This window comes from Lytechinus variegatus, chromosome 5 (genome assembly GCF_018143015.1).
Source record: "Lytechinus variegatus isolate NC3 chromosome 5, Lvar_3.0, whole genome shotgun sequence".
In the NCBI taxonomy this organism is placed as follows: domain Eukaryota; kingdom Metazoa; phylum Echinodermata; class Echinoidea; order Temnopleuroida; family Toxopneustidae; genus Lytechinus; species Lytechinus variegatus.
Window position 1 is genome coordinate 22,781,867 of NC_054744.1, and position 11,977 is coordinate 22,793,843.

General features: G+C 38.0%; 1 protein-coding gene across 1 annotated transcript; it reads left to right on the forward strand.

The window, feature by feature from the left end:
* Positions 1–2,734: 2,734 nt before the first annotated feature.
* Positions 2,735–3,868, forward strand: LOC121414952 (QRFP-like peptide receptor). The gene has a single exon (XM_041607998.1). It carries the CDS (start codon positions 2,735–2,737, stop codon positions 3,866–3,868), a length of 1,134 nt encoding a protein of 377 aa, XP_041463932.1.
* The last annotated feature ends 8,109 nt before the right edge of the window (positions 3,869–11,977 follow it).

Here is an 11,977-nt window from a genome sequence, read left to right on the forward strand (position 1 = left end):
GGTTGACATGTGCTCTTAAACGCGGTTAATTTAACGTACCAGTTAATCGTTCAAGAGAAGATAGAGAGGAGGAATAATAAGAAGTTGAAGAAGAAGTAAAAGAGGGGGAGGATGGGGGCAACGAGGAGGATGAGGATTATTGTTGAAGAGAAGTAGTGGAAGAGGGGGGAATGATTTAGAGGAAGAAGAAGAGAATGGGAGCAAGGAGGTGGAGGGAAGACGGAAGATCGTAAGAACAAGCATGTTCAGAAGATCGAAGGTGAAAGAGGCAAAAGAGGAAGAACAAGAAGGGAAAAGGCAGGCAAAAGAGGAAAGAAGAAAAGGAGAAGATGAATACGAATTTAATTAAGAATATGAATACGAGGGAGAAGAACAAGGATGTTCAGAAGATCGAAGTTGAAACAGGAGAAGTCTAAAGTAAGAAAAAACAAGATGAGGGATGCAGAGGGAAGGAGAAGACTGGAGGTTTGACATGAGTCTCTTTGGGAGAAAATCCATATGGCGAGCGATTCCATAATCCATACGAGTCATTTCAACAACAATTCCCAGTCTATTAATTATATCGGGTATTTATATTGCGCACCTTGTTAGGTGCTCAAGGCGCTCCTATCATGCCTATATTACCCGGCTAAGCTAGTCGTTCACAGCACACACAGCATCTTGAGGAATTACTTCGTACCGGTACCCATTTACCTCACCTGGGTTGAGTGCAGCACATTGTGGATCAGTTTCTTGCTGAATGAAATTACGCCATGGCTAGGATTCGAACCCACAACCCTCTGTTTCAAAGTCCGAAGACTAATCCACTGGGCCACAACGCCAGTTTATTTGTTTGCTTGAGCAATAAAAATTCATTTATTTTCTATAAAGTTATACTAGGTAGTCATGTGAAAAGTGATATCCAAAAAAATGTCTGATTTTGGGTGAATAAAAGGTATAAATGTATGGGCTGTATTTCCCGTACTACAATCAAAATTTCACTTCCAGTTCACTCATGAGCAACATATTTTGTGTTGGTTTCAATCTTTTTTTTTATATGACTACCCAGTAGTACTTTATTATTACCACAAAAAATGGAGTCCCTCATTTGTTTGGGCAGTTTGTAAAATGTTGCGAATATGGCTGATTTTTCTAGCATGGAATCGCCCAATAGTGGTTCCCCTTTTCCAGAGGCGTATCCAGGATTTTCCAAGGGGGGGGGGGCAAATTTTTCAGAGGAAAATTTTGACAAGCCCCCCTAAAAGGTTTTCAACCACAAATTAAGGATATTTCCTACCCGAAAAAATTGGACAAGCAAAAAAAAAGGTCTTCAATTTCAAAAAGGAGGGGGGAGATTGGCAATGGCATTTTTACATTACACATTTTAATTTTTCTTCTCAAAAGGGAGGGGGGGGGGAGCATGTGCCCCTTGGATCGCACCTGTCCTTTTCTGCCAAATTACCCTTAACACTTTCAACTGCACACCACGTCCTACCCCAATATTAGTACCCCTACCCCGGATCGGACAAGGATTCATATTTATTTATTCATTTCCGTGACGTCGTCATTGACGTTTCAAATTTATGAAGAAATGAATGATTTGCGAAAGAAACTTGGAATTTGATTCTTGTCTAGAAATGATTTTCGTAATATATTGCGGATGTGAGGTTGTCTACGAAACTTGTAAAGAGATATTTATCTGGCCAAACGTTATCAAACCCAATGTTATGCATATATCTCATCAGGAATCAAATCTTTTGAAATCGTTAGGGTACGTTCATCATCACTATGTTTGCCATGCCGTATTATCTGATTTGTAACGATATGAATTTTAAAAGTTGCAACTCGTGTTACTGAAAAGGCTTGGAATATTATGCACTACATTCGAGCACCCAAACCCCTCCCAACACCCAACCAGATTATTTCATTCAAACCCGCGTCTTCCTCGCGTCTCTCTTTTTGAATGATTCGATACGTGTATGACAACAAAGAAGGCAAAATAGGCTCGTGTTTAGGGAGAATACGGAATGTCTTCGCAAGAGAGTAATCTTTCATTAAAATTCAAAGTTCATTTTCGCTTCGATTCTACTGCGATTAAACTGGTTTGCGCGTGTCGGCTGGCGTTTTCGGCGGAGTGCATCGGACTGCACTGATCAGTGGCCGCACCGCGGGACTGGCTTGTCACGAACTTTTCTGTCAGACGACACTGATATGTCTCATTTGGACTTATTCGATTGGCGGGTCGCGAGTTGCAGTTGCGAGTTGATTGAGAGGAGTCATCTTTCACGAGTAGATGAAAAGTGCACTCGTATCCGATTGCAATTCAGCAGAAGTGTTTTTGTTCTCGCATGAGGATGCGTCTGTGTCTCAAAATGGTGAAGTGGTTTGAACATGTTACACTGTGAACGCGAAAATGGAGCCCCCTGTTCCAAACAGAAAAAATGTAGTTAATTTTTCAGTGTTTACGGAAGTCATCACCGAAACTTGGATTAATTTTACGGACGGAATATACATCACATCGAGTGAGACTGACGTGTTTCCGACCTCAAATTATTCTGACCTCAAAACTTTGGTCCACCCGTCAAGTACAAGCGGAGTTACGCTTTTTAAAACAACGATTCCTTCAACGTTCATTAGTTCATGCCGTCCTGGGACACCTCTTGTAAGACAGGTATGTCGCGATCCTCTGTTCTACCCACATGTTGCCACGTTCTTTATGTTTGCTTTTGGGTTCATCATCATTGCCGCCGTCGTCATGAATTCGCTGGTGCTCTTTGTCATGGCGAGATCGCCCCGCGGTCGGAAGTCGTCTCACAACGTGTATGCCGCCAGTCTTGCCTTTTCCGATCTCATGGTTGTGCTCATCGAGTGCCCAATGGTCTATGCACAATTCCTGTTGCCTGGCGATGTCTCGAAAATAATCTTCAACCCAAAGACATCCTGGGTTTGCATCATGTCTTTTTACTTCAACTCCTTTTTCGGTACTGCCTCAATCATGACACAGTTGGCACTCAATATCGACCGTTACTGCATGATCATCCACCCGCTCACCACAAGGGCATTTGCGACGCCCACGAACACTCGAGCTGGATTTATTCTGGTGCTGGTTTGGTCGATATCGATGATTCCACACTTTGGAAACATCTTCCTCTTAAAAGGGGTAGCCAGTGAATCGTACGAAATGCATGGTGGAAGAAGTGCATACCAGGTCAACTTTTGTATAAGCCGCAAACCTAGTGATAATCCTTACACGCCGCACGTTTACACCGCAACCGTCTTTACAATCTTCTATCTGTCAACACTGGTCACAACAATTGGTCTGTACATTAAAATAGTGTTCTCTCTGAGACAAAGAAAACCATCTCCAGCAGCCGCAGACGATCGAATATACTCCATATACATGCGAAGAGACTCGGTGCGCGTAAGCCGCCAAAAGTTTCACCGTGCAGCTTCGCGAAATATTTTGCGGATAATGGGTTGTTCTGTGCTGTCTTACTGCTTCTGCTACTCTATCTACTTCTACATCAACCTGTACTATATTTATTTTGGATTCTTGAGAAACAACGGTTTCTCGTTGTTCGTTATCGCGAACCTGATGGGCGCGTTCAACGCGCTTGTGAATCCAACATTGTTTGCTTGTTACAGTGACGAATTTAAGAAAATGGTGTTCGCGAAGATCGGATGCTGTGGGCCAAAGAGTGGAAACGCGCAATCACTGCGATCCAGTTACCGGAACTCGAGTGAGAGTGTTCGACGCGCATCCGTGTATCAAACTTCTTCGAACTCGTCGGTCGTTAGCACTGCGACGTCGAATAACGATGTTTTGCCAACTCGAAGTCAGACTCGTATACATTCTGAGTCAACAACAGTGACAGAGACAGAAGCCTAGAGAAAATCGTTCAAATATGTCGAACTATGGTCGAACTTATTGCTGTTTAAATTTCTTTCAATGCAATGATTCGGTTTTATCTTTAGTTTTCTCATACCTAAAATCTTGTTGTAATCACGATGTTACCGTAACATTCAACTTGAACTGGGTGCATAAAGAATTCCAATCAAATTTGAATTAATTACTAACCAAGTAAAAAAAAAACCAAGCTTTGAAACTCCTTCATTTTAAGTTGCGGTAAATGCAACTATAGATAAATGGGGAATGATGGATACACTTTTCTGGTATATTTACACAGTAAGAAATGATGAGTATGCACAATAATCTATGATGTATTCGTGCTAGATCTTTTTTTTCAATATCTCATTTGAAAGATTTATATAAAACTTCTATTTTGCTAGTATATCGATGTTTATCTTATTTATTTTTGCACTTGATTTGAATTTATTGGATTGAATTATAGAAAGTTACGGTGGTACAGATTACCAAAAAAATGCATAAACACAAGTTAGTATTGTGAATAATATAGAGCAGGCCTAGTCGTTACATGTTTTCGCAAAAATACAAACATTTGTTTTTTATTGATAGGACTTGGATGCTTGACAAGCTTTGTTTTATATTATAGCGCTTACCACAGTAACAGTCGTACAATTTGGCCTCCCAACCAATTTCAACCAACGATAGTTGTCAGATCTTCTGTTTCTGTTTATGGTAACTCCCGTAGGAACTTAGCAGAACAGCATTTTACTGGTAAACGCCAAGCTGGTATATAACCAATTACCTAGGAAACATTTTACGTCTAGATTAATCAGTCATAGTGGCTGACCTTATAGACGACAGGGGCCTTTTTGTCAAAGTGGAGACAATGGCAGAGTGGGGATTCGAACTCACAACCTAGCGATTGTGAGTCCAATGCTCTGACCACAGGACCACAACTTGCTGATGACAAATATTGTTGAGATGCTTCCCAGTAGGGCGTTTTATCATTTTTTTTATCAGACAAGTTTTCATATCTAACAAATTTTATTGGCTTACAATCCCACGTGTCTGACTGTTGCTGTGGTTAAATGAGAATAAAACATTTGGAACAAGACAGCTTGACATGTGTGAAAACAGAAAAATTAAATAAACAGATAAATGAAAGTTTGATAAAAATCGGGCAAATAATGAGAAAGTTATGAGCATTTGAATATTGTGATCACTCATGCTATGGAGATCCTCAATTTGGCAATGCGACAAAGATGTGTGATGTCACTTGTGAACAACTCTTCCCATTATTTTAGTATATATTTCACTTGAATTGTCTCTTTTTTCACATCTATCAGTAGATCATGTATACTTTCTATAAGAGGGCATATAATACAGATTTTTTTAAGAATACATCATGGATAAAGAGTTTATATCACCATTAGAAAAAAGCAAACAGAGACATTTTGAGAGTATTTCATAGTCCATCAAAGGGAAAGTTGTTCACATGTGACATCATAAAACCTTGTCGCATTGCCAATCTGAGGATCTCCATAGCATTAGTGATTGCAATATTCAAATGCTCATAACTTTCTCACTATATGTCCGGTTTTTCTCAAGCTTTCCTTGTTCTTATTCTTTGATTTTTCTCTTTTCACACAAGCCTACTTGTTCCAAAGGTTTCATTCCCCTTTAATGTCGATTAAAGCACCAGACAGGCCCTTTCATAAAATCCCCTTGGATGTCACCGGTATAGCATTTGTAAAAAGGAGTATCGTGATAAGTTTGGTGATTAGTTTTGTTAAATAAATCGAGTTTATATCCAGTGAATAACAGTATATTCTTATACAAAATATAAGTTTTTTCATTAAAAAAACTTGATGGATTTAGCAATTCAAAATAACATGATGAAAAAATCCGGACATTCAAAAGAGAAATGTAAAGCAGCCTTTGTCGAAAATCGATGAATCAAAACACCGCGTCCGTGACTCTGGAAAAGCTATCTATTGCCATTTTTCGTCCGGTCCGAAATCTTACGACAAAGTGCTGTCCCGGTCCACCAACTTTCGACAATGACCTCTCATCTATCCATTGTGATTTAACGAACACTTTCAATAGATTCTCAACGTTCCAAAAAGCGTCTGCAAAGTTGATGGTAAAATACGCCTGTCTCTCTGTTGGTACATAGGCCTACGCTTCGGAAAGATAAATCACATGCTACATAATAATTATTGCGAAAATACATGAAAGAAGAAGAAATGTAATGCAATGTGATATCAGAGATACATGTATGTAACTTAAATAGTTTTCGTGACTACACAACCTAACTGGGTATATAGTCTGTAGGCCTATTAGGTACACGAGTTCACATTTTGTAACAAAGATGTCTCAGTGTATTTTCTGTCATTCGTCAATATATAAGCCAATACCCCATGGCATTGATTCTAACTACCATGCATTTTTTAAGAGAATGCACACTATGCTTGAACAAAATTATGATACATTTTAAATTCATAAAATATCACGTGGTACTATCTACAGTAGATATGAAACAAGTTCATTCTCTTTAGTATTTACCTGCTTCCTTTTACGAGATATGTTGGGCATCACACAATATCTTGCATTGATATCAGTGTAAAGGGGAAATACCCATGGGCAGATGTATTTTGTATCGATTTTGTCGAAAATATTGATCTTTACGTTCGTCCTTTGCCTCTGCTTGGTTAAATCAATTCTGAGCCAGATAACTAGAACGGAAACTTTAAAATGCCATTTTCTTGACGAGATAGGAAGATATTTTATTTTTCCATGTTGATTTGATAGCGTCATTTCTTCGACATGACGAGATTATTTATCTTATGACTATATTATGCTTATCTTGACACGTCAAAATAAAACAAATATATGATGTCTTGGCAAGATTTGTAGTAGATAAAAATGACGTAATAAGTTGGCATGGCAATTTTTCATAAGTACTAGACTTGGCAAGATAACTTATTTTGCCACGTCGACATGATAAGGCTGTTTGGTCGAGAAGGTGAAATAAAATATCTGGCTTTCTCGTCAATTAAATAACACTATAACGTTTCCGTACGAAAGTAACATAATTTTGCAAAAGTGAAGCATAACACTTGACTAAGCACAGGACTGTCTACTCGTTCAGTCACAGAGTCACAGATGCCCTACTGACTAGAGGATTCTACAGGGGGAACAAAAGAAAGAAATCCTTTCGTCCCGAAGTGGTGGATAAAATTCGAAGGTTTCAAAGAGCTTACCTTTGTAGATCAAGGCTTGCATACATTACTTCCCCCCCCCCCCTGTGAAATATAGACCTCCACTCAGGTGCGGATCGGGGGGGGGAGCATGCCTGCTGTTCTCGAAATTCATTATTGCAGGTTACCAATTCGAGAGTTTTCCCCTTTTCTGCTTTGGATATATTTTTGTCCTTTTGCGAGGTAAAAATATTTGCTATTGCTTGTTCGAAAATTAAAAATTCTGTGCTCTCTTTCATGAAATCTTGCTCCGCCCGTGACCGCATTTGTTGTATAAGACATCGGGGTGATGACCTTATCACGATTATCAACCATGCGTGAACAAAAACTATGTGTGTAAATTTTATACAACCGAGATATGAATTTACGGTACCGTTTTAGAGGTTGAATAGAGTTTAACATGCGTTTTGAAAGGTAAGCAGTCAGTCAAACTTTATAAGCGATAGATATTCCTATTTACCTATATACCATTTCAAACAGATCACTGGGGAGCTTTTAATGAAAGAACCTGTCGGATGTTTTATCTTCTCAACCAATGAAATTCAAGGAAGGTTGTCAGATCTGACAACCAATTATTAGGATGAAACGCCCCTAGGTTGTAAAAGATTTTTTTTTTCTGGAAATACCAGATGTAAGTATTGTCCACTTGCATGACTTGATTGTCTCAAATTGCTATAGAATCGAAAGAATTCAGGTCCCCTATCATAGTCAGGCAGTCTGTGTTTACTATGGCGAAATTAGCGACAATGCAATATCAATGCACTATTCATTAAACTTTATGATCCATCTATCACGTGACTTTGTGTTGAATTCTAATTTGTCTTCGTCTCGTTTGAACCGCGCGACAGGTATGAGGTATTGAGGTATATTTTTTTAGGAATGTCGGAAAGGAAGATGTTTTTTTTTAAGCGGAATTGCCGTGAGCCGTATAGAAATAGGGCACCGCTCCTACGTGCTTGAGTTTTTATATGGTCTTTGCCCCACAAGGCATCGCTAGTTGAATTATTTTGCAAGAGAGAGAGGGTGAGGTTTATGAGAGGCACATATGCAGAGGTTCCCAGTTGTGAAGACCACAATTATGTCGTTAACTAAATTTAGAGACATAATTAATTTGCAACGGTCTCTTTCAAAAATAAATGACCGTTTTCATCCCACTTGCATACGTGAAAACACTTCTGTCGCTGTGTAAATGTGTTGTTATGATACAACCAGGGAGTTGGAACCTCCTAACTCCCTGCTAAAAATAAAAACCTGTTGCCTGTTATTGAGTTGACGATTTATCAAAATAGAAAAAAAGTGTGTCAGAATTACAATTCATATCAAGAAATCTTTATTCTTACTTATTATTATATTTTTGGGGGGAGGGGGTAGTCTCTTACCTGTTGCTTAAAATTCAAAGTGATTTGTCTATGTTCTTTAAGTCTTTCAAATAATAAAATATAATTTATTTTTGTTATTATTATTCATGCGGTTGATTGTGATATTATATGAATCCCAGCTTTTTAAAATATATTTTGTGATTTTCTTTTTTATCTTTTTTGTGATTTTTCTTAATATCTAAAGTGATATCATCATACAAATTTTGAATGTTTTAACCAAAAAAGAAGATATTTATTGTAAGGATATGTATCGATATTCATACATTCATCGTTATTGGATCTAGAAATGACTTCCTGAGTTACGTTGACTCTAAAATCATTCGTAACTTAATGAATAGCTTATATTAGGGCCTTGTTGCATGGTTTAACTTTTTACGAAGTAAACTATTTTCATCAGAGTTTTGTCTTGATTTTCGGAATCGATGTTTTCATCTTTTACCCCTTTTTTTTACAGCTATACAGCCCCATTATCAGAGATTTTTTTTCTGAACTATTCCATGCCAAGGAATGTTATGATTGGACCAATATTTCTTATCTTGGAAAACAGAATCTCTGATTATGTTACCCTGAAATTAATTGAGAGTGTTCATTCGGTTTTCCAGTTAGTTCGAGTGAATACATGTATGTTAGCAAAAACCTTGAATCTGTCTTTACCGATGTGTTTCGCGCACGCAATATTCCACTTGAAAAATTGATTTGGTCTTTTGTGCAAATATGACTAGTTCATTATTGGCGGCAAGTCGTTAAAGTAATTCGGTGAATTTGAAGAAAACGTAAGTTGTTGGGCCCCAAATGCAATCAAATCATCATCATTATTTAATATTCCTATGCTACGAGTGATGAAGCAATATTAATAATAAAATCAATAAATATATAATTTAATGAATTACTAGATTCAAAGATAGATACATATAGATAAACATATATATGATAGATAAAAAGATAGGTAGGTAGATACATACATACACACACATACATACATACATACATACATACACCCTTACATACATACACCCTTACATACATACATACATACATACATACATAGATGTAGATAGGTCTTTCCTTCCCCTTCCCCTCCCCTCTTCATCCACCTTCCCTTGGAATCGTCATTTGATGCTTCACGCCTTTAAGTATTTGGGATGGAGATGATCATTCAACTAAAAATAATTTTCAATCGGTTGCATCAAGAGGAGGTAAAGAATATTGGATCGAGATGTGTTTTAAGGGCCGTCATCACGTAGCAATCATGGGCATTGGAAAGTTGGATTAAGAGATGCACACAACGTCTGGAAGCACAGCTCGATCTCTTAATCTAGATTTCTCTTTCACTTATTTCTTATTTCTTTAATTCTCACTGAGATTTGACTATCATTTTGGCCTCTATTCATCTATTACTTTTGTTTCCGTCCATTCATGTATCTTACATGTATATTCAAAGTGTATTCATCATATCTATCTATAAATTCATCTATCTATTCATCTTTCTATCCATTGATTGATAGTATTGCTGTAGCTAGTAGATATTTTTTAACCCTGGCTTCAATACAGATGACTTCCTCTTACAAAATAAATATAAACATTGTCCATTTCTTACGTCTTATAACATGAAACTATCGATTTTCTTTCACCTTATGTCTCTCCTTATATACCCCGATTGTTGCAGATAACCCGTTCATTTTTGTCTCACCTGCATAGCAGAGTGAGACTATAGGCGCCGCTTTTCCGACGGCGGCGGCGGCGTCAACATCAAATCTTAACCTGAGGTTAAGTTTTTGAAATGACATCATAACTTGGAAAGTATATGGACCTAGTTCATGAAACTTGGCCATAAGGTTAATCAAGTATTACTGAACATCCTATTAGAGTTTCATGTCACATGACCAAGGTCAAAGGTCATTTAGGGTCAATGAACTTAGACCATGTTGGAGGAATCAACATCAAAATCTTAACATGAGGTTAAGTTTTTGAAATGTCATCATAACTTAGAAAATATATGGACCTAGTTCATGAAACTTGGACATAAGAGTAATCAAGTATCACTGAACATCCTGCATGAGTTTTGTGTCACATGACCAAGGTCAAAGGTCATTTAGGGTCAATGAACTTTGGCCGAATTGGGGGTATCTGTTGAATTCCCATCATAACTTTGAATGTTTATGGATCTGATTCATGAAACTTGGACATAACAGTAATCAAGCATCACTGAACATTTTGTGCAAGTTTCAGGTCTCATGATTAAGGTCAAAGGTCATTTAGGGTCAATGAACATTGGCCGAATGGGGGTATCTGTTGAATTACCATCATAACTTTGAAAGTTTATTGGTCTAGTTCGTTAAACTTGGACATTAGAGTAATCAAGTATCACTGAACATCTTGTGCGCATTTCAGGTCACATGACCAAGGTCAAAGGTCAATGAACTTTGGCCGAATTGGGTGTATCTGTTGAATTACCATCATAACTTTGAAAGTTTATGGATCTGATTCATGAAACTTGGACATAAGAGTAATCAAGTATCACTGAACATCCTGCGCGAGTTTCAGGTCACATGATCAAGGTCAAAGGTCATGTAAGGTCAATGAACTTTGGCCATGTTGGGGTTTTTTGTTGAATAACCATCATATCTCTGTAAGTTTATTGGTCTAGTTCATAAAAAGTGGACATAAGAGTAACCATGTATCACTGAACATCTTGTGTGAGTTAGAGTAGTTTTCAAAGTCAGCACTGCTGCTATATTGAACTGCGTGGTGCAGGTGAGACGGCCAGAGGCATTCCACTTGTTTGTTTTACTCACCTCTTCATCTTTACGGCTCTACATGGATTCCATTTGGAGATTTCGTTGCGAGTACGGCTCTAGCTATACTAGCTACGTTTCGTTTGTTTTATGAAATTCTATACCTCCATGATGGAATGGACCACTGTCCGAAGTCGATCAAGGCTGTTTGTACACAGTATATAACTAGCCATCGTCCATCAGGGAAAGGGTTGAATTTAATTGTGACGCTTTTTTTTGTTCTGGAAAATAAAAGAGGCAGACACAGAAAACAGAAGGGAGTAGAGAGGGGGGCCGAGAGAAGGAGGGGGAATGGGAGAGGGAAAGAAAGGGGGGGGGCTCTTCATTGAATATCTATAATCCTATTGATCCCATATATTTTGTAATTTATGAATGATTAATGTTTGATTATTATTTCAATGTTTGTAGATAATTTATGATGTGATGGGGGGAGGGGGTTGGCCTGAAGCGACCAAGTTACATGTTTGACCATTGTTTTTTACGGGTTTCCAGTATCACTTTTGCTATAAATATCTTCATTTTATTGCTTTATTCTTACCTGGATGGAGATGGGGAGGTTTAGGGAGGAAGACCCGTCACGCCTGTGGGTTATGGTAATTTCCATGCCCAGACAGCCTCTCCAACTCTCATCCAGGTTTTATTTTCTTTATCATGCAAAATTGTAATCGATCTTCTCTTTGATTTGTTTGTAACTCT